Source organism: Lissotriton helveticus, chromosome 6, assembly GCF_964261635.1.
Source record: "Lissotriton helveticus chromosome 6, aLisHel1.1, whole genome shotgun sequence".
NCBI lineage: Eukaryota > Metazoa > Chordata > Amphibia > Caudata > Salamandridae > Lissotriton > Lissotriton helveticus.
This window is the reverse complement of record NC_136067.1, coordinates 1,495,683,950-1,495,706,769: the sequence shown is the minus strand read 5'-3', so window position 1 is coordinate 1,495,706,769 and position 22,820 is coordinate 1,495,683,950. Positions and strand designations below refer to the sequence as shown.

Below are 22,820 nucleotides of genomic sequence, written 5' to 3'. Positions count from 1 at the left end.
CTTAAACTTCTCCTTCCGGAGGAAGCCGTTGACGTTCCGTAGATCCAAGATAGGACGCAGGCCCCCCTTGTCCTTCTTGGGTACCAGAAAGTAGTGGGAATAGCAACCACACCCTACTTCTGTTCCAGGAACGCGCTCGATGGCCCCCTTGGCCAAGAGGGCCGTAACTTCCTCCTGCAGAAGTGTCAAGTGGTCCCCCGACACACGGTGGTTCTGCGGTGGCATGGCTGGAGGAGTGGTCTCGAAGGGGAGGGAGTAGCCCCTTCGGACGAGCTGCAGCACCCACCTGTCCGATGTGATAGTGCGCCAGCGGGAGTGGTGATGGCGAACCCTGCCACCCACTGGCGTCACATGGGCCTGAAAGCTCGGACTAGGAGGATTTGGAGGCTGCTGCGGGGGGAGGTGTGGTCTGACCTCGCCGCTGTCCCCGACCGCCTCCACGGCGGAATCCACGGCCGCCACCGCGTTGAGAAGTGGTCTGCGGTGCGTGGCTGGCAGCACGTGTGGGACCGCCCCTTCCTTGGCCACGAAAGGAGCGAAATGAACCCGTTTGCTGGCGCTGGGTCGAGAGACCCAAGGACTTTGCCGTGACCCTGGAGTCCTTGAAGCGCTCAAGCGCGTTGTCCGCTTGGTCGCCAAACAGGCGACTGCCATCGAACGGCATGTCCATCAAAGCATTTTGGACATCCGGTGAGAAGTTGGCGGATCTCAGCCAGGCGTGGCGACGAATCGCCACCGTCGTGGACATCGCTCTGCCAAGCGAGTCGGTCGTATCAAGACCACACCTGATGGAATACCTCGCCGCGTCTCGGCCTTCAACCATAGCCTGGCCGAGCTTGTCCCGTACCTCCTGCGGGCATTGCGGCAGACACTCCGCGACCGTATCCCACAGAGAGTGGGTGTAGCGGCCCAAGAGGCATGCGGTATTGCAAGACCACAGTCCCGCACTCAGGGACGAGAAGACCTTTTTGCCAAACTGGTCGTACCTCTTTGATTCCCGGTCGGGCGGGGCCGACGGGAATGCGGATTGGGATGTTGAGGCCTGGATCACCAGACTCTCAGGGGTGGGATGGGTGGACAGGAACTTAGGGTCATCCGAACACGGACGGTGGCGCCTGGCAACGTTCCTATCAACAGGCGAACCTGAAGCGGGCCTGGACCACGTGCCCAAAAGAACGTCCGTCAAGGCTTCATTGAACGGCAGCAGAGGCTCCTGTGGGCATGACTGCGGTTTGAAGACCTCGGTGAGGATGTTAGGCTTCACTTTTGCGACGGGGAGCTCAAGGCGCAAGGCCTTGGCAGCCCTCATCAGCACCACAGAATAAGCAGCCCCAGCCTCCGACGCCACAGTGGGAGGCGAGACAAAACCAGGGTTAGGAGAGTCGTCCAGACCACTGGCATCACCCAAGTCACCTGTCCAGTCCACGTCATACTGACACTCGCGTGACAGAGGGTCCTCAGACCCCTCCCAACCCTCTCCATAATCTTCATCACCATATTCGGATTCAACGATGTAGACCGGCTCCTCGGGGTCAATGGGCCCCATCGGCGCCGGACTCTGCGTCGGACGACGCCGGTCCGACTCCGCGTCCGGAGTTGGAGAGGGAATGGGGGTGCCACGGGTTGCCCCGATGGAATCGGCGCCGGAGAGGCCGGTTGACCAGCCGGCGTCGACCCTGAAGGGCCCAGCGGCGCCGGGGCCGGAGCCGCCGGCGGCGTCGGGGCCGGAGCACCCGACGGCGTCGGGGCAGGAGCACCCGAACCGCTCGGGCCCCCGGACGGGACCACCGGGCCCGCAGGCGCCGTAGGCCCCGTCGGAGGAGACAGCGCCCTCATGGCCATGAGGAACTCCTCTATCTCCTCGAGCGACGCACCTTGCCCATGGACCGACGGGTATGGAGCAGGCAGCGCCGGCGACCCATGCGGGGCCGCGGGGGTGGGGCTACCCGAACCCCCGGCCGCATCGCGCGAGCGTCGGGGGGAGTCGGGGGTGCGATGACGACGCCCCGACTTCTTGTGTCGCTTACCTGAGGAACCGGAGGAATGGTGACGACTCCCGGAGCGCTCGTGGCGGCTCCGCGACCGTTCTCTCGACCGCTCCCTCGACCTCCGGCCGGACCGGGACCGCTCCCGGCGCGGGGCCGACAGCCGGAACTCGAGCAGCTTGCGGGACCGCTCCCGTCTAGCCTTACCCGTCAAGGCCCGGCAGTCGACGCAGGACTCCACGTCGTGGTCGGCGCCCAGGCACCGGAGGCAGAGTCGATGGTGGTCGGTGACCGACATCAGGCGGTCGCACCCGTCACAATTTTTAAAACCGGGCATCCTACCGGCACCTAAAGAGTTAGAGTAATCAAAAAACTTTGGTCAAAGAACTGCTCTTCGGATCTGCGCTAACTGGCGCGGAAAAAAGAAGAACTGACGTCAGCGCGCGGAGGCGGCGTCTATATACTCCAGCGACGTCATCACGGCGCACGACGCCGACGACGCGGAGCCGCAGGGGACACCTGCAGACGACGCCTACCGACGCGCAGGGGTACTGCTACGCAAAAGTTTCCGGATCCAGACTGACGCCTGGGGATATTCTAAGGTAAGGAATCTAATACTAACCTGTTTCTTTCAGATATGTAATTGAAAGACGGCGGCATGGAGGGAGGGGTAGTATCGAAGGGGAGGGAGTAGCCCCTTCAGACTATCTGCAAAACCTACCTGTCTGACTTAATATATTGCCAATGGGGGAGTTGATGGTGAATTCTGCCACCCACTGGCTGCTGATGGGCCAGCAAGGTCAGACTAGGAGGGTTTGGAGGCTGCTGCAGGGGGGGAAAGGGTGTACTGGCCCGCCCGCTGGTTCCCAGACCCACTTCGCTGAGTCCCACGTCTACAGCCAGACAAAGGCTGGGCAGTTTGCATGGGTCAGTGGCTCGACTGGGTCGGATGTGGTGGGGTGCCCCTTCTGTAGTCACGAAAGGCAGACTGTGGTGGATGGGAGGATCTGGCTGTAGCCCGGGAATCCTTGAAGCGCTCCAGCGCCAGGGTCTGCCTAGTCAACAAAAAGACAACGGGCATCGAAGGGTATATCCAGCAAGGTCGCTTGAATATCTCCCCACAAACCAGACATCCTCAACCAGGCATAGCGCCGAACGGCTACCGACGTGGTAATCGTTCTGCCTAGTGAGTCGGTGGTATCCAGTCCACATCTGATTGTGAATTTAGCTGCAACTCTCACATCCGCCTCTGTCTCGGAGAGCATGGCCCAGGCCTCCTCCGGGCAGTGAGGCAGCACCTGCGCATCCGTATCCCAGATTGTATGGATGTAACGGCTTAAGAGGCATGCAGTATTCACGGACCGCAGTGCCAACCTGGAGGAAGGGAACATGCTCTTCCCAAGATGATACAGCTTCTTCGATTCCCAGTCCGGGGGTGAAGAAGGGAATGCGCCCTTGGAAGAAGAAGCTTTGACCACCAAGCTCTCAGGGGAAGGGTATTGGGTGAGAAAAATGGGGTCGCCCTGAGCCGGGCGGTGGGCAATCGTCCTTTCCACAGGAGCCCCAGTGTTGGGCTTGGATCAAGTGCCCAGAAGGACGTCAGTGAGGGTTTCATTGAAGGGCAAGGGGGGTTCAGAGAAAGTTGCTGCCGGTTGAAGCACCTCTGTCAGGAAGTTAGTCCTGACATTCACTGTAAGGAGCTCTAGGCCCAAGGCCTCGGCTGCCCTACACACCACCACTGCATAGGACGCCCCCTCCTAGGACGCCCCCTCCTAGGTAGCCACGCTAGAGGCAGAAAGCATGCTAAGGTCTGGGGAGGTGTTCAGACCACTGGCCTCACCCAATTCATCTCTCCAGTCCGGTTCTTCCAGCTGGTCTGTCAAAGGGTTCAGCGACCCCTCCCAGTCCTCATCATCACCCTGAGAGCGATAGGGAACACCTGGGATGAACAAGGGAACAAAACTACCCTCTCGCTTCGTATTTGATGTCGGCCGACATTGAACCGGCTCGCGGTCCATCTCGGGATGAGGATGGGGGACGGCATCGGCCAGGGGCACGGCCAGCGCCGGTGGCGTCGGCACTGGGAAAGGTCGATTATGGTCAACTGGTGTCGATCCAGATCCACGGGACCCCTACGGAGCCACCAGCATTGAAGGCCCAGTGCCCCCAACCGACTTCGCAGGGCCCAAAGGCACACCAACGTAGTCGGGCTGCCCAAAGATATGGCGGAGGGCTTTGTAGAACGTACAAAGCTGGTCAGGGGAAACCCCGGCTTCCGGAAAAGGAGTGAGGCGCAGAGTCATCCCTGAATCAGGCAGCATATACGAAGCCTTAGAGCCACAACGCTCCAGGTCCTGCGTCTCGTCAGCCGACCAACAGGGAGAAGGCGACTTACTCAAAGATGGCAAAGACTTTGACGAGGTGTGATGACTCCACGACCAGTGTCAAGACATTCCCCTGGAGTGATACCAGGAGAGACGTGGAGTCGACTGCCAGACTTCCAAAAGCTCTCAGGACCGCTCGCGCAATGATTTTGGTGGGGGTCCCGTCATGGACATCAGCTTGTGACAGGAGTCGCACGGCTTGAAGCCAGTCAGACGATGGGACATTCCTCATGCACCAGGAGTCGAAGACTCGAAAGAAGAGGTTGACAAAGGTTGAAAAAAGTGAAGTCAAAAAATGACTAAGGGGCAAGCTCTCTACAGATCTGCACTAGGCTGGCGCGGAAAAAGGAAGAGCTGACGTCATCGCGCAGGGGCGGCATCTAAGTAGGTCCAGCAACGTCATCCCGGCAGCCATGATACCGACGACGGACACGGAGTTGACAAACGCCACCTATCGATGAGCAGGGGTACAGCTAAAAATAAAATTCTCCGGATCCACTCTGACACCTGAGGGTAATCCTAAAGTAAGGAATCTATAACTAGTAGTCTCTTTCAGATCGGAGTCTCTACTTGATGGGGATTGGAGCGCTCTGATAGACTTTGCCACTTCTGTGTCCCTTTTCATTTTTTCCAAAGCTTGACAGACTTCAGGACCAAACAAGTGTTGTTTATCAAAAGGGGTGTTTAAAATGGTTTGCTGAACCTCAGGTTTAAACCTCGAAATCCTAACAGAGGAGAATGCTGGTATTTATCTCCCTAGTCGTAGTGTCAGCAGCATCTTGAGCATATCTGATAAAAGAGTTAGAAATGAGTTTGCCCTCCTGAACGAACTCTTGTGCTCTGCTTTTGTGTTCGTCTGGGAGATATTAGAGCAATTGCTCCATCTCATCCCAGTGTGCACTGTCGTACCAAGCTAGTAGGCCCTGTGTGTTTGCAATGCGCCAGTGGTTAGTGGCTTGAGAAGCCACTTGTTTTCCCGAGGCATCTATAAGCTTAGATTCCTTGTCTGGGGGAGGTGCATCACCAGAGGTTGGCATATTAGCTCTCTTGCAAGCTTTGGACACTCCTAGGGAGTTGATATTTAATTGTCCTTTGATAAACACAGGATTAGATGGAGAAGGTTTAGGGGGTCAAAATACATACTTGCACAGGGTCTTTGAAGAGGTCATCTGCATGATTCATCATGCCCTTTAGCAAAGGGAGTGTTTGACTTGACCGGTGTATGGACCCAAGTGTTGCAAATAAAAAGACTTCTTCTAAGGACTCTTTATGTAAGGCTACCTCGTGATACTCAACTGCTCTAGCAAAAAGTTCTTGATAAGCCATATTATCATCTGGTGGTGATGGCTTTGCGGAGTAAAGGTCTGGGTCAGTATCCCCTGGAGGGTCAATGGTGTAATCATACCATGAGTCTACAGGCAAAAGGGTGTCTTCTTCATCAATATCATCCCCTTCAGGCTGTGTATAGGGAGATCCTGGAGGTGTAAAGTGCAAGGAATCTAGTGGTGAAGATGGTGGAGTGGATAGCAGGGCAGGATAAACAGGGCTGGTAGCCATGTCCTTTTTCTTCTTCAGAGGGATTTGATCTGCAGGGTCCTCTGAAGGAAGTTGGAGTTTGGCTAGTGTTTTGGCAGAAATATGTCCTGTATCAGGATAGATATAAATCTTCTTTTGTTTAGGATCCAATTTAACTTTTGAGAACAATTGATTTGTGAGGCTGTCTTTTGATTTCGATATCGAAATACATTTGCTTTCGGGAGCAGAAGGTTTTGGCTCTGAAGCATGTTTCGGCGCAGAGGGTTTCGGCTCTGAACGAGATTTGTCCTTTGAACGGGAGTGCTCTTCTCCGAACCGGATCTGTACTTGGAACCGAAGGGTTCTCACTCCGAACCCGATCTGTCCTTTGAACCAGAGGGTTTCGGATCCAAAGACGATTTTGGCCGACCGCCGATTTGTGTGAGTGCTAAGCCAGAAGGCGCCGTGTCGGAAATATTGTCTCTGTGTCCACCTTAGCCTTATGTTTTTCGGAAAAGGTTTTAGGGGGCAAGGGGTCTTTGGTACTCACTGTACCTGCAAGGAGGCACTTTTTTGGACTCCAAATCTATCTCAAGTTCAGAATACGACTCCGGAATTGAGGCCTTTTCTTCTTCTGCCACCAACATTTCGACCTCTTCATGCTCAGATTCTTTGCCAAAGATATCCGGAGTGTGTTGAATGCTTTGGTGTTGCATTTCACTTCGTCAAGTCAGTCGATCACGTAGAGTTTGCTTTGACCTAAATGACTTACAGGCGTCCCAGTCTTCCTCCTTGCGCTCCAGTGAGAGGCAAAAATTACCAACTAGATGTAGGACGGTGCGGAGGTACTTGGTGCACCGCCGAGGAGAGAATTGGAATGGAGTTTGTTCCATCGGCCAAAGGGTGACTGACGCAGCAAGGCCCGAGGGCCACCCCCCCAATCACTCTGATGGAAGATGGAGGGGGTTTTCGGTTGGATTCGATAACCGGAGAACAGGGAAACGCATACGAGAACAATACCGTCAAGGGAGAGTGAATTGCTTACTGAGGGGAACTCGTAGAACGGTTTCAAACCACAGCGCAGAAATACACGTCTGCACCTGATGGCAGAAAAAACACAATCCAACAATAACGTCTATGCCCATGCGCACTATCACCGAAATGGACGAGTCCTCTTACCTCGTGACTGGAAAGACTTTATTGAAGAAAAACAATTTGCAAACATCCGGACCCAACACTGGATGGCAGGAGTATGCAAAGAATGTGTATCTAGCACACATGCCTCAAACATTTATATCTGTTGTGAGTGGTGCTAGCACCAGCTCACACAGGCTACAATGACAGGCCTGTAGTCCCAGTTTGAGTGGTCTTTCATGGGTGGCACAATACATGTTGCAGCCGATGAAGACCCCTGGTGTACCTATGCCCTTGGTACCTTAGCACCATCTACATGGACTTAGAAGGCTACACCAGTACCTAATTAGTAAGTTACCAGAAGTACTTACCAAGTCCAATTTAGCGAGGGAGCCCAGTGACAGGGGTCTTGATTAGCAGGCTCCAAGTCAAACTAGTCAGAAAAACAGAATGACACCAGCAAAATTGGGGATGGCCATGAAAGCAGATCCTACTTTCCTACAGTATTGCTCGATTAAAAATCTTCTGGATCCAGTCTGAAGCCAGGGAAATTCTAAGGTAAGGAATCTGTGACTAGAGGTCACTATCAGGTTGCTCTTTTTGGGTCCAGAAGATAAAGTCACGCCGCTTCTTCGGAGGGATGTGGCCGAGTGCAAAAAGTAGGCAGAGTGATGGACTGGCCTACGTGAAAGGGATTGACTACTTTCGGCAGAAAGTAAGCTCTAACGCGAAGAACCAGCTTACTGGTTTTGGTACGAAGGCTTGGATAACATTTCCTAAAGTTCACTGACCCTCGAGGCAGCTGTTATTGCCACGAGGAAGGCAGTCTTGATGGTAAGGAACCGGAGAGGACAGTTGTGCAAGGGCTCAAAAGGGATCCCACAGAGCATGGGAGCAACGGCCCAAAAGGCATGCAGTGTTCACAAAACGCAGTGTTAGGGAGGTGGAAGGAAACATTTTCTTTACTAAGGTGTCCAGTGTAGGAAAGTACTCCTTTTGGCATGGTTTCACCCCACTTTTTGCCTGACTCTGATGCATCTTTGACTGAATGTTCACTGGGTTCCTGCTAACCAGGTTACCAATAGCTGTGTTAATTCCCAAAACTGTACTTTTGTTTTCACATTTGGCACACCTCTGGTCCACATATGAGAGCCTTGTGAAAGGCGTCGGTGGTACCATGAACCTTGTGACCAGAGAGGGTCTCTAAGGGCTGTAGCATGTATTGTGCCACCCTAAGAGACCCCTCACCAAACACCTGCATACTACCACTGCAGCATGTATGTTTTGGAACAGATAAAAGTGAACACTAGACCGGGGCACACATTCCTCTGTGCCAGGCTTACCAGCATTACAAGAGGCATAGGTAAGTCACCCCTACAGCAGGCCTTACAGCCCTAAGGCAGAGTGCACTATACCTCAGATGATGGCTTAACTGCATAAGCAGATAAGCCCATTCTTAGACGTTATAAGTGCACAGAGAAGCCATACTGAGTACATTGGCTGGGAGCTCGTCTCTAAAAATTCAACAGCTCCATGATGGCTTCAACGAGTTCCAAGATTTTCGGTACCTAACATCCCAGATTAATGAGCCCGCACTGATGCCAATGTTGGATTTATTAATAAATGCACTCAGAGGGTACCTCAGAGGTGCCCCCTGAAAACCTACCAACCCACTACTGTGCCCGTCTGGTCTTCACCAGCCTACCACCTCTAGACATGTTTCTGACCTCCTGAGGAGGCAGCCTTTTGCTCTTCTAGGTCAGAAACAAAGCCTGCTCTGGGTGGAGGTGCTTCATACCTACACATAAGCAGAAACAGCATAGAACTGCGTTGAGCCTCAAAGGCTTCCTGCCCTTTGTTATGCTGACCAGGGCCTCTCAAGATAGTGGAGATGCCCGCCACCCCGACCAAGCCCCACTTTTGGCAGCAAGATCGGCGGGAAAATTAGTAAGCAACACAGGTGTGTCTCCTCTCAGCCACGACCACCCCTAAGGTGCCCTAAGCTGAAGTGACCCCCCTCCTTTGAAAATCCTCCAGATTGTTTTGGAAGATTCTCGCAAATAGGGTTACCGACAACCAACAAAGAAGAGCCATGCAGCAGCAAAGACTGAAGACACCAACTGACTTGGCCCCAGCCCTACTGGCCTGTCGGCAGTCCTCAAAGACTCTGCTACAGAAGAGCGACTCGTCCCACAGCCCAGCGACCTCCAGAAACCTGGAAGGACTGCCTGCCTTCTGAAAAGACTCCTGATCTGCTGTACACAGTGGACCTGTCCAGAAGAAAACCAAGTGTAAAGACCAAAGCTCTGCCTGTAGAACCGCTTAGTTGACCACCAGACGCCCACGGCCCGAGTCCAAGAGGCCAGCCGGTCCAGAAAAAGTTCCCCAGCGATTCTGAGCAAGAGTCCCTCATGGGTTGACCCCTGCTGGACTCCATGTCAACGCCTGCAATATCTGCATGACTAACCCCACCCAACCTTCACCACACAGGTAAGCGGACTTTCGATGCCAAAAGGCACCCTTCCACTTGAGGCCCCTTGGCCTTGGAGAGCTTTACACGACATTCCAGCACATCTCAACTTAGCTGTAGGGTTCTTTTGCCCAGCCTCCTGGCCTGTCTGGGGCCTTTTCTCAAGTTAGAGATTCCCCACTTGTTTGCATTGTTAGCACCTGGCCGCCCCTATGCAGTGTAGGTGTAAGTTTGGTGCTGCCTTGTGGCCCTCCGGTGCTTACCTTAACCCCCGGTGACTAGGTTCCAAAACCGTGCTACTCACCTACAAGTAGTACCAATTTGATTGCCCCCTTTCTCCATTGGATAACATTGGCACCAGATCCCGAGTTTGACCTCTGCACCCAGCCACGCCAGTGACCCTGGTGGTGCAGTTTTGTCACTAACCTAACCCGGTACTAATCCTTCATTCAGAAACTCTATATTGTAGATCGTTTGCTTACCTGCATATTGCTGATTGTGTCTCCTCCCTTAGGGTAACATTGTATTGATTAAAAAATGCACTGTGTGTTCACTTTTTACATTGAAAAACAGGACAATTGCAAAACGTATTTTACGGCAACAAAGTTTCTTTGGTTCTATTAAATAAATATACTAAAAGTAATATTTTTACAAACAACTGGTCTCGGATTTAGTCATTAAGTGTGTGTAATCATGTCTTATCTGTGTGTGTGCAACAAATGCTTAGCTCTGCCCTATGATAAGCCTAACTGCCCGCCCACACTATTTTTATTTATTTTTTATTTTATTTTAGCTGTTTTGTAGCGCGCTCATATACTACCAGAGTGTCCTGGCGCGTAAAAAAGAAACAAGCAAGTGGCCGGAGGGAAAAGAAAAGTAGAAATCTAATTTTTCTATTTGCCATTAGTATTTAATAGGCCATTCTGAAAAGATAAGTTTTTAGAGCCTTCTTAAATATCACGAAATTTTCAGTTAATCTCAGGGAGAGGGGGAGGGTATTCCAAGTCCTAGCCGCGGTGACAGCAAGTGATTGGCCTCCTAAACGAACTCGCTGAAATCGGGGTACTTTTAAAAAGTTACAGTCAGCTGAACGCAAGGCCCGAGTAGGGACATAGCGAGTAAATCTTTCCCTCAGATAAGAAGGGCCAAGGTCATGAATTGCTTTAAAGGCTATGGTAAGAATTTTAAAAGTTATCCTCTGCACTACTGGCAGCCAGTGTAGTTCCTTCATGTGAGTCCGAGTACTTTCTCTATATGGCACATTGCACAGTAGGCGAACAGTCGCATTTTGAATAATCTGAAGCCTTGCGATTAAAAAAGCCGGAGATCCACACAGCAGAGAGTTGGCATAATCGAGCCGTGATAAAATAAGGGCCCTCGCAACCGACTCTCTTGCTGAAGACGGTAAATAAGGAAAAATCTTCCTCATGGCTTTTAAGGACCCGAAGCACACCCCAGTGAGTCTTTATGTGTGCTTCGAATCGCAGATCCTCTCCAAACCAGACTCCTAAGTTTTTAGCAGGAATATTGACGGAGCCTGGCTGGGGAAATTCGGAAGGCCACAGAGTTTCTCTGAAGTTAGGCGAGAACTGGCCATACAGCAAGATTTCTGTTTTATCTTCATTGCACTTCAGCTGTGCTGCTGCTAACCAGTTGAACACAGCGGAAAGGCATGAACGCACGGCCTCAGTATTAGTATTCGCATCTGGCCACGTAAACAGGAGTTGCGTGTCATCCGCATACGCTATTATTTTTGCTCCCATTTGTTCAGCTAAAAAAATAAGAGGAGTGAGATATATATTAAAAAGGAGGGGGCTCAAAGTAGAGCCCTGGGGTACTCCTGTAGTAAGCGGTTTAATCAAGGATGAGTAAGGAGGAATCCAAACCTGCTGAGACCTATCTGAAAGAAAGGATTTCACCCATTCCAGTGCAGAACTCACTATGCCGATATCGGCCAGCCGTGCCAAGAGAAGTGCGTGCGGAACAGTGTCAAACGCGGCAGAGAGGTCCAATAAAATCAGGACCGCTCTGCCGCCACTGTCCAAACACCCCCTAATCGCCTCTGTAACCTCTACCAGCGCTGTTTCTGTGCTATAGGCTGCACGAAAGCCAGATTGGGCTGGATGTAACGCCCCTGATGTTTCAACAAAGGCATTAAGCTGGGAGAATGCAAGCTTCTCACCAATTTTAGCCATAAAAGAGAGCATTAAAGCCTCTGGGGATCCACTGGAATCTGTGCACACTATACCTTGCTTTGGTATAGCTTATACAGAGTTAGCTTCCTACATTTAGCCTCTTGAATTCCCTATCCAGTGTGGTGATAGGGAAAGCACCAGGATTTACACGGGAGGTGGAGGCTCGACCACAAATCTCTTCGGGTTTGAGTGTTGCATGAGGAAGTTGAAGTTCCCTTGGGTGTGGCGGTGGCGGCAGGCAAATGTCCTGTTCACAGGAGCCCATGTGCACAGTTTGTACCGAGTTCGCAGGGGGATGTCCGTAAGGGCTTAAGTAAATGGAAGAAGGAGTCACTTCCGGCTGAAGCACCTCTGTCAAGACATTAGTCTTGCCTGCCACTGAGTGTAGCCTAAGGTCCAGGACCTCAGTTGCCGTCCTCACCAGTATAGCAAAATAAACCCCCCAGTCCATAGCCACGTTAGGGGGAGAAAGCATGCCTGTATCTGTAGAGGTGTCCAGTCAGCTGGTATCTGCTAATTCCTCACAACGGTCCATGTAGGGGTCTAGTGGCTGGTTTTCTTCAGGGTCCAGCAACTCCCATCAGTCCACCCCAAGTCCCAGCACATAAGAATAGGGCTTGGGATCCGGCCTGGAAAGCATGGTGTCAGTCGGCGATTGACTACTCCCCATTGGGTCCGTGCCCGGGTCAAGGATGAGAATGGGGACACCGATTCTGGGAGCGTTGGCATTGGGATTGGTGCCAGGGAAGATTTTTTTTTTTAAACCTTTATTGGCATCAAAAGGATATACAAGTCTAGGCCTACAACCAAATCGGCCGGCCGCAATGTGTAAAGCAATCAGAGGTTCCAAGGCAAACATTACAGAATCAATCAGCAAGAAGCAGAGGCAGTACAATCGTAAAAAGGGGAGAAGAGACTTAGGAACCAGAGGGCCAAGACACAGGAGCAAAAAAAGGTTCATTTTATAATATGGGGATAAGGCGTACGACAGGCTCACTTTCAATATAGAGACGTCCGAAGTCCCAGAACCAGCCTCAGCGTCAATAAGGGGGTAAGGGGCCGCAGTACAGGAGAGACAACACAATGCACACAGGAAGATCAGGATAATTGAGACATAATCGACACCTGAGCATTATCATCGTCACATGCCCACCACCCAAACCACAGCTAAGCCAGAACAGAGGGATCGGAGAAACATCACATCAAAACTAGCCCGTCATAGTGACCTCTAGGAAAAAGGAGGGAGGGGGGCGGGGACGAGGAAAAGAGGGGGAAGAGGGGGGGAAGGAGGGGGAGGGGAGGAGGACAAGGTGGAACAATGAGAAAAGGAAAAAAGAAATGAAATATAAAAACGAAAGAAAGAAGACACGTCGACACAGGCGTCCCGTGGCGGGAATACAGGAGACATCAGGAGTATCAGCACCAGTGAGGGTACAGCGATCGAGAAGAAAAGCAACCGAACCATAAAAGGAGGGTTAACGACGCCACACACCCCACCCCGAACACATCACGGGAGGCAGGGACAGACGCGGCATTACGAAAAGGAGATACAAAAGGGCCATAGAACCATAAAACAAACAACAAATAGAACCCAACCCACCCTGCACCCCTGTAGAAGGCTATGGCCTACCCTTCAGACAGCGTGCCTGTCGCCCTAAACCAGAACCCGAAATATAGCGAGAAGGAAAGAGAGAAGAACGAGACAAAAAGAAACAAAAACGGAAATAAGAAAACAGGAGGGAGGAGCATAAGAACAGAAATCAATATGGTCGGCCGCCGCCCTCCGCCCAACCAGACAATCGCAGCAAAAACAGACCAGGACGACACCCCATCAAGCGCCATAAAACGTACAGAGGAGGGGACCTCCCACCGCTCCATGGGTACAAACAACTGCGCCACTAAGTCGTATACCAAGAATCAACCAAGAGTCATGCATATCACCCCCATCCCTCGCGAACCACAAATCCCACCCACCACATGACAGTGTAAAATGAGATACTAAATACAAGACCAGCATACAATCGAAAAAAATGGTGACTACCAGAGCAACATGGGGGGTAAATCGGTCCGCAAGGGAGCAGAAGTCCAAACAGAGAGTTTAAATGCATCAGCAATCGCAGCACGGATGATGAAAAACAGGAGTTCAGTTTCGCCGATGGGGAAGGCGAAGGGGTCTCTGTGATAGACAAAGGCAAAGCCATTGGAGCAGGTTCAGGCGGCAGTCCACCAATAGTTCCAGGCATCCGTGCCGGACAGGGCCGCGGCACAATGTCCAAGTCCCCGGGGTCAGAACCTCGAAAAACAGGGAGCTCCAAAGTCACCGGCACACAAAACGATCTTCGATCAGCGGCAGCAACACTTGCAGCAATCGAGGGGGGCGAGGCAATGGAGTCACTGAAACAAGAGGGCGGCAAGAAGAAACGGCTGCTCAAAATGGCGGCAGATCGTGGCAGACCCACAGGGACATCGGGGGCCAGGGATGCGCGCAGGGATCTCAGAGCTTCCAGGATATCTCTGACCGTAAGCTCACGCTCACCAGACCAGACCCCCGCGCAATTAGGCAACCCAAGCCCGCCGCCACAGGGCGATTCTTGTTTCAGAGGGTCGGCCGCCATTTCGTGAAGTCAGCCCTCCACGACCCCCGAAAAAAAGTTCAAAAATGTAGGACTTTAGAGAGCTCCGGGGGTCCCAGCAATGGCAGCCTTGGTGCCGAAAGGATGTCCGCCCAATACGGGTCCCCGCCTACACCAGCACCGGCGCCCCCAACAAGCAGAGTCCGGGCGCAGAGGACCAGCGCCGCCGGACAAAGCAGCGGCGGGGGGAGGACCCCTTCACAGAATCAGTCCCCGGTGCATCTCACCCACATCAGCCGTGCGGTCACCAGGGCAGGCCCGGATCAGGATCGCCGGGATTTTTGCACAACGGCTCTCATCATTGGTTCACGCTCTCGGCCGGGGCCGAGAGCCGTCGGATCCCACAGGCTAGGTCCCGGTCTAGGTTCCACGGAGGCCCCGATCTTGCGGAGGGCACAACCTCGGAGCCGCTGCACGTTGAAATCTCCGGGCCAAATGGTAAGTACAAACAAGGTGTTCCGTTTCCAATTCCCCGAGAATGTGTCGTCTCCGGACAGGATATTAGACAGGATACACGATCAGGCCGGAGGGCTGCGGGAGCCGAGCTAAAAGGCGACCATTACGCTCGCGAGCTTGGCTCCTCCCCCCGGTGCCAGGGAAGATTGAGATGGTGCAACAGGCGCCAGTCTGGATCTATCCCTGGATCCAAGGGGCTGACTGGAGCCAAGTGTGGAACCTCCAGCGGAGGACCGGTGAGGGCCCCTCCTGAACCAATGGGGCCCAAAGGTGTGCCAGTGGGAACAAGCCACCCACATATGAGGTGCATGGCCTTACAGAACTTGTGGAATTGAGCGGGGTTGCTTCGGGTCCTGTAAACTCAGGGAGGCGTGGAGCCAGTCCAGGAGTAGGCTCAACAGTGGAGTCAGGCTCCGAATGACAATGCTCCCTTGTCTCATCAGATGACTTCAATGGACAGGGGAGGGGGTGGAGTTGAAGACTTCTTTAACTTCATACTCTTCTTGCATTTGTGGGACATACCCGGAGATGTCTTGGAGCGTGACAAGGATCTTGGGTAAACTATATCTACAGCAAGGGGTGATTACACCACCTTGCCCCAGCTGTCTTACCAGCCAGTTGTGTCTGTTTAGATGTCCATCCAGGGGTGGCATAATACATGCTTCAGCCCCTGGTAGGCCTTGGGTTCACCTATGCCCTGGGTACCTAAGGTACACTGTACAGGGGCTGATAAGGTGTCCCAATACCAATTGGTAAATGCACCTAAAGTACATGTGTGTCAATTTAGAGAGAGAACAGCTAGGCTGTGGGTCTGATTAGCAGGCCCACAGCCAGGGAAAGTCGTAAACCAGTGAAGCAAAAAGCAAAAATCTGGGGGGCCATAGGATTGCAGACCCTACTCTCCTACATGTTTCAGCATAGCTTTTCTTTTTAGGGAAGGAACACAGGCCCTGCGTACCTAATTGGCAGGGACCCAGGGCACACTCAGTCAAAGCATATCAGCAGTTCAGAAAAAAGTGGGGGCATACCAAGGCAAGAAAGATGGCACTTTCTCACAGTAGCTCTCTCCAGACCTGCGCTGACTGGTACAGAAAGAAAAGAACTGAAATCTGTGCGCTGGCGCCCTACACAGGCACGCGCATGTCACTTCTGGCACGGATGACACTGTGCAGAGCCGAATGAAGCTTCCTACAGGCCAACAAGGTAAGGAATCTGCAACTAGAAGTCTCTATTGGATCAACATGGTGCTCCCTAGTGAAGCCTGGGAACAATGCTATGAAAAGTTTGCGATCTAGTCAGCCACATGGGGAATATTCTAAAGGTGAGGAATCAGCAGTGAAACCTGTCCCTCAGAAGTTGACAACATTAACAGTGTATCAGAAATCCAGTAAAAAGTACATGCTAGTTCCCCTCTGCACAATATTAAGGAAACCCAGTATGGGAATGACAAACATGAACGTAGTTGGTGGAGATGTAGCTGTAACTGTAAATACAGTGAAACAAGTTCAACTTGTTTTTGCTGCATTATTGCAACCTTCTATTCTAGTTGTATTGTTTACTAACTTGATATGTTGTATTTGTCACCTCTTTGACTCCTCTGCTTGTCAAGAATTAGGCCATGTGTACTTAATTAAAAATAATTCAAAACATGTATTTAAAAAACAAAAACAGGGAATCCAATCATCAAATTAAGAACTAAAATAGAAATCCCAGTATGCCGCTCCCTAAGCCTCATATTCCTCCTTTTAGAGTCAAGCCAAGCAAAACTTTATTTTGCCATTAAGGCCATAAAAGATAGACAGCACATAATACATACAAATCCTGTTAAGATATACAGTGTAAACATTTTAACATTAAAAATGACTCTCGACAAGCACAACTCATTGTTGCATATATTTCCTGATCTTAATAGCAGCACATAACAGTATCGGTGAGTCAAAATGGCATGTACTTTGGCAAAAAAGGACATCATCATTCCCGGATAGAAACATTTGGCAATCTTTCATTGAAGTAAAAGTTACTTATCTTCGGTAACGCTATATCTGGTAGAGATACAGTCTAACAGCAGATTCCCTAACTTTGAATTCTCCCCAGACGCCAGACTGGATCCGGACATTTTTCAGCAGTACCTCTGCACAATGCAGATTATAAGACTTTTATGATGCATTTGACCCTTTTTGGTCATCAGGTTTTCTTGGCTCTTTTGGGGAAAGGGGTTAATGTCTGTCTTCTGACCGATGGTTCTTCGGGGTTTTCAACACCTTTCCTTCAAGGGCAGATTCTTTCTGACCTATAAGGTTGTTTTTTATTAAAATGTTCTGCGACAGTGATCATAGATTCTATTAAGCGTCAAGCTTTTGTTCTGCTATTCCTACATACATATGGTAGGATTTAGTTTTGACAGGCTAGTTCTCTGAGACTTTTGTAGGATTAGTTTGCAGGCCCTCCTCCAGTGTGGTAAAACTATGGTATTTAATTCAAAGTTAAGGAGCCTGCGGCTAGATGTAAAAGTTACCTCCCTACTGTAACGCTATATCTGGTACAGACACAGTCTAGCCACAGATTCCTTAACACCCTGCCCATCCTCCCTGCTCTGCGAATCACTCCGAGGTAAAAGTTATACCCTTTCAGTACTGGGTTTATATACCAGAGATAACTATCTCAATCTATTGTGAGGCTAAACAAACCATTTGGCCTGGCCACTTAGTTTTTGTTTAGATGTTGCAACACCATCCATTTCCAAGAGTGTGTGGTTGGTAGAGTGAGGGTGAGTTTTCTATTTCACTCTGGGTGACCCACCAGTGAGTGCTCCAGGATCGTCAAAAATAGGTGGCGCGGCGGGAAAGCTAGCTGAGTCCACCTGGAAGTACCTGCCTACCCGTAGGTGAGGAAGAGAATGGTGCCCGGAAGAACAAGCTCTCCGCAAAATCTGCATTAGCCCTGGCGGACCGGAGTCGGAACCGGGACACTGTTCACCACAAGTAGGCACCCCGTGTGGTAAACCCCAACAGCATCTGCAACAGCAATGGGCCACATTGGGACCGGGGCAGCAAAGTGAAGTGCAGCGTGCTGAGAGGTAGGTAAATGGGGCAGACAAGCCCAACTTGCTCAAATTAAAAGCAATTAAAGCATATAAATAGCAAAATTATCGCTATTTTAAAAGTAACAGCCACGGCAACCTTACCGCTCCATGCTGCACGGCCGCTCCAGCATCAGGTAAAATAGGTGGTTTATGGTCTCTTCCCTCATATGGGGGTTATTCACCAGGGCAGAAGGTGTCATGTAGCGCTGTTTCGCGTTGATTTTATTGGAGGTTTCAAAGATTTTTAATCTTTTTTGGCACACTGTTTCCAAAACTAATTTTTGTAGTGGCTATGCGTTCTGACGCAGAAGGTGCACAGAATTAACTGACGTCCGCGCGCAGGAGGCGGCTTATATGGCTCCACTGACATCATATCCGGAGACAACGTCACAGCAGAGCTGTACAACGCCGTCCCCCGGCATGCAGAGATACTGCTGAAAGGTTTCTGGATCCAATCTGGACCCTGGGCAGAATTCAAAATTAAGGAATCTGCTGCTAGATGTCTCTATCAGATGCACTCTTTCAGTACTGTAATCCTTAAAAAAATAATATCACCAACTACAAGTAATTCACAACACACGCTCATAAAACTTTCCTTCTAAGTTCAAATCCACCACTCGGAGAGCATGTACAATTTTATAAGCACTAAACAAATAGAATTTATCATTCCTCTGTGTGTTAAATTCACTTCATGCAGAGGTTGAGCTTTCAGTGAAAAATGTCTTCACCTCTACAATATTCAGTGCAACTAAGATACACTTAATTGCTTGTCAACAAATGAAAATACAACAAAAGGTTGTCTAAAGAGCATTTCCCAATACTAAAAGTTAGTTCTCTGATACCGGATTAATGTATCGAACAAAAAATAAAAAAAATTCCAATTCTTTTCTTTTTCTCAATTTCATCTTTCCATAAATATTATTCCCTTCTGGGAATGAAATAAAAAACTCTTGAAAAAGTCAGTGCAAACAATCAGTTAAAATGTTAATGACGATAGACAATTTCAATAAGAAAATGTTCCAGTCAGAGCAACAGAAGACCTGCAATGGCTTACAAATGAGCACACATATTAAGCAGATTCCACTCACCACCTGTTGTTTTTGTAAGCATGGGGATTAACTATGTCTCTGATAAAGCTATAGTAGTGCCCACCATCTGCTGTTCCAGTATGAACTGTCACACCTATCAAATCATATTCGTAGCTCTCGGTTTCGTTTAACTGTACTCCATTTTTCTTAAATCCTGGAATGATACATACAACATTTTCAGCCAAGTATATCTGCAACAAAGTTATTTCAAAGTAACATGATAAATATATGTTCAACATTGACCAGCTGTCTATGCTGGATGCTACACTAAAATAAGGCGTGTTGTGGAGAATAAGGTTACCTACCAAATATAACGGCCCCAATTAGAGTAGAATCTATTAATAGATTCATTTATCTTACTATATACAATGGATTTCAATTGTGATATTTTAAATTATCTTATTGGCTAACTTTAGCCCTAATAAGCGTTTACAGCCATAAAGGTGTGAGAACCTCCAAACAGCTAATATTGATATAAAACACTGCCCATCTGTTTCTTTAAAACCGAGAAGCACTGGAAGGAGGGATGTAAGGGGCGCTGCATCACCCTCAAATATCCCTGAAGGAGTTCAGATGGAGTGCATGTTTAGGGTAGTATGTCATTTTAACCAGTGACACCCATGGTGGGATAGAGGCGAAAGAAGGACAGTATTTCAGAGGTTTTCAAACGCATACGTAAAGACAGGTGTGTGCTGGCTTCCTAAAGTAAAGATCAAATATCTAAAAATGTATACCAGTAGTGTAGAAGGGACAGTCAAAGTACTTAAGTCAGGTGATGTCGATGTTGAGTGCCACCACTTTGAAAACTGTTCCAGCACCACTGTCGATACGACGCCTAGGAGAAATGTACGGTTGTGCTTTAGGCCAAAGGTAAACTTATGAAATATGTAAAGTACCATTGCATCACAGCGATTGTGAGAAGTTAGACTGGTATATGATGTTCACTATTCTAGTGAACACCTTGCACCAGTCCAAACAACCCTTATGGTGATGGTTGTAAAGTCAACCTTATAGACCAGCTATCCTAGTGGTAGCATGGAAAAAAGCAGTCTTAAGCTAAACTCAAGAGGGCATGTGAAGCCAGCTTTTTTACCATATGCAATCCCTTTAATACCAAATGAAAGTACACCACACAGGTTATATATTCAAAATATATATGTATTTATTTCAAAAATCAATCCTCTGAACTCTTTATGAGGGCAGAGGCACAAGCGCATAACAAGTAACTCAATATAACATACAATAAGTTGCACAAATATGGATAGGCCCTGGTGGCCCGCTAAACCATATACTAAAATAGTGGTATAAGAACCACGTCACGAACAGTTGAAAGGCCTAGGGCCTTTGGAATCGCTGGGGCTACACTGGACTAACAGTTGTTAGGAAGCAGAAGGCCCACGGGATGCGTGTGCAGTGTCTAATTGCGCACGCGTGCAGACATAGAAGTCAATGGGTGCGTAAAGTTATAAAGTTATTAGGAGTCTTCCGACTGGACTAGGAACTAACCACTTGAAACTAGGACACTTGGATAGTCAATCTTCAGAGGAGCACCAGAGTACTCGCGTTACCTCACCCACGGGAAGCGGGTGCATAGGTCCCAAAGTGTGTCGGGTTTCGTCATGGATTCCTATGGAGCCTTGGAGAAAAGATGCTGCAGGCGACCAGGAGAGAAGAGTCCGATTGGATCCAAGGGCGGATCGAGGATGAGGAGTACCTGAAAGCAGAGGGGACAGAGTCTGGGTCACGAGCCAGTGACCAGGATGGAACCAGGCGATGTCGGGAAGCAATCGGGTGCTGTTGTGAAGCTTGTCTCCGCTGCCACGTGGACCAGGAGGTGTCGACGACGACCAGGAGCTGGGCACGGACTGTCCCACGAAGGCTCTCGCTGTTGGCGGTGTCGGTTCTCGATTCGGAGTCAAAAAGCCTTGGCAAATGCAACCCACGCAGGAATCGAAGATGGCTTCTGGGTCAGACCAGCAAGGTCTGATGGGCTGCTCATTTTCAGGTGAGCAAGGGCCAGTCTGGAGCAACCAGACCAGCGTTGGAAATTCAAGGTTTCGTCGTCACGGAGGTCACTAGCCAACAGGCAAATGACCGGACAGACGCGTCGATCAGGAAAATGCAGAAGGGCCCCACGCAGAACTCGTGGAGTGTGGAGGGCTGATCTTCGGTGCAGTTGGTGCTCGGGGCTGGGGCTTCTCAATCCGCAATGCACAACTTCGAGGGTGCCTCAGAAGTTGCACAGAAAGCAATTTGCTGGCTTTCCAAGATGGCCGGTCCCATGTTTCGCGTCACCTCCACGGGTCTCAGCTTTGCTGTGGCTGTGGATTGGGCTGAAGGAAGTCTGGAAGTCCGTGTCTTGTCAGGCTCTGTGTTCGAGCTCCGTCGGGAGCAACAACAAAGCAAACCGTTGAGCGCTTGATGGTGCCTGCTTGCACAGGGTGGTCACTCCTTGACCACAAGGGAGATTCTTCAGTCTTCTACGTTGAGTAGGATGTCGAAGGTCCAGAGTTTCGTATCAGAGTTTCAGTCAGGATAAATCTAAAGTCTTGGGACTCAGCTCCTACCTATATACCAAATCTAGGGGCTGGATTACCTGCTAGGTCCCTCCTATGGGTGGGACCCAGGAAGGGGGTGGTTACACCCCTTTCCCTTTGTCCAGTTTCGCGCTGGGGCTGGCGTGCCCCAGCATCGGTTTGAACTGGACTATGCATGGGACACCTTGTGTGCCCCAGGCAGTGTCTCATTTCATTCAGCCCTCCCTGCCCCAATACACTGTCTGGGGTGGTGCTAGCACCTCCCTGTGACAGGAAACCTATTGTCCAAGCCTCCCTCCCTGGAAGGACTCCCAGCAGCAGAAGGTCAGACTTGTGTCTGTGGCAGCAGCATCCATTTTGTGATGCTGTGGCTCTGGTTAACTTTAACTAGGATTAATGGAAGTAACATATCTTCTCCCTGTAGAATGGTGGAATGCTACCCCCGTCACCAGAACTGGCGAAGGGGTAGTATTCCAAAGCGTATGACACCTTACACGACATGTTTTGATAAAGCCTGTTGGACCTGGCCCTTTTGGCAGGTTCACCCCGAGACTTTTTTGCTTTTTCCTAGCCTGTTCTGTGACCTGGTGTTGGTGATTTTAGGCCTTGGCGCACTTTTTCACTGTGGTACAGTGTAAAGTGTGTGAGCTCTCTGTGTATGTGTGGTGAGTGACCTGCCCTCCCATAGGAATGAATGGGGAATATGTATGCCCATGGTAGTTCCTGATGTGTGGGGAGTGCAGGGTCGAGTTTGATATGTGCGAACTCGTGAGAGTGAATGCTGCGTAATGGTGTATGCGGCATGATTGTGTCTAGTGGAGAAGTGCCACTTCTAGAAGTTGGCATATTTGTGGAATTTGTGCCTTGCGTGTGATTGGCTGGTGAGCCTGGCCCAGAGTGCCTGGGCCTGCTTGTGGATTGACTGTCTGGTTTGAGGGTGACAGGGGCTGCAGAGCCCCCAGGAGGTTGTCTGAGTCAGCCCGTGGATGAAAGGCAGCATCTGCTGCCAAGGAAGTGGGAGGAGATAGCACCTGGGAGTGAATGAGGCTGTGCCTGCCTGCCACAATGCTGGCTCCACCTCCCCGCTGGGCGACTGTCACCTCTGTCCCTGATACTGAAAGGACTTCCCTATAACCAGTTCTAGCTGGTTCTCACACTGCCTGCACTAAGACTTCAAAGACTTTTCTCTGTATAAGAAGGGGCTGTGTCCCCTTGAAAAATGTTCTTGTTTTTGGACTTGAATCTGCCAGGGGCGTGCTGCTGCTTGGGCCCAGGGGAACCCCTGGGCCCTGCCCAGCCCCTGGACATCTGATGGACTTTCCTGGATGACTGGACTGCTGA

The 22,820-nt window shown here is 50.4% G+C and overlaps 1 protein-coding gene across 2 annotated transcripts in view; it reads right to left on the bottom strand.

The window, feature by feature from the left end:
- USP34 (ubiquitin specific peptidase 34) overlaps positions 1 to 22,820 on the bottom strand; it is a 2,681,755-nt gene that overhangs the window by 1,223,598 nt on the left and 1,435,337 nt on the right. For both annotated transcript variants that reach the window (XM_078649291.1, XM_078649292.1), the window contains exon 49: positions 18,943 to 19,096. In XM_078649291.1, the coding sequence (XP_078505417.1) occupies positions 18,943 to 19,096 (154 nt within the window). The remainder of the gene's footprint in view (positions 1 to 18,942; positions 19,097 to 22,820) is intronic.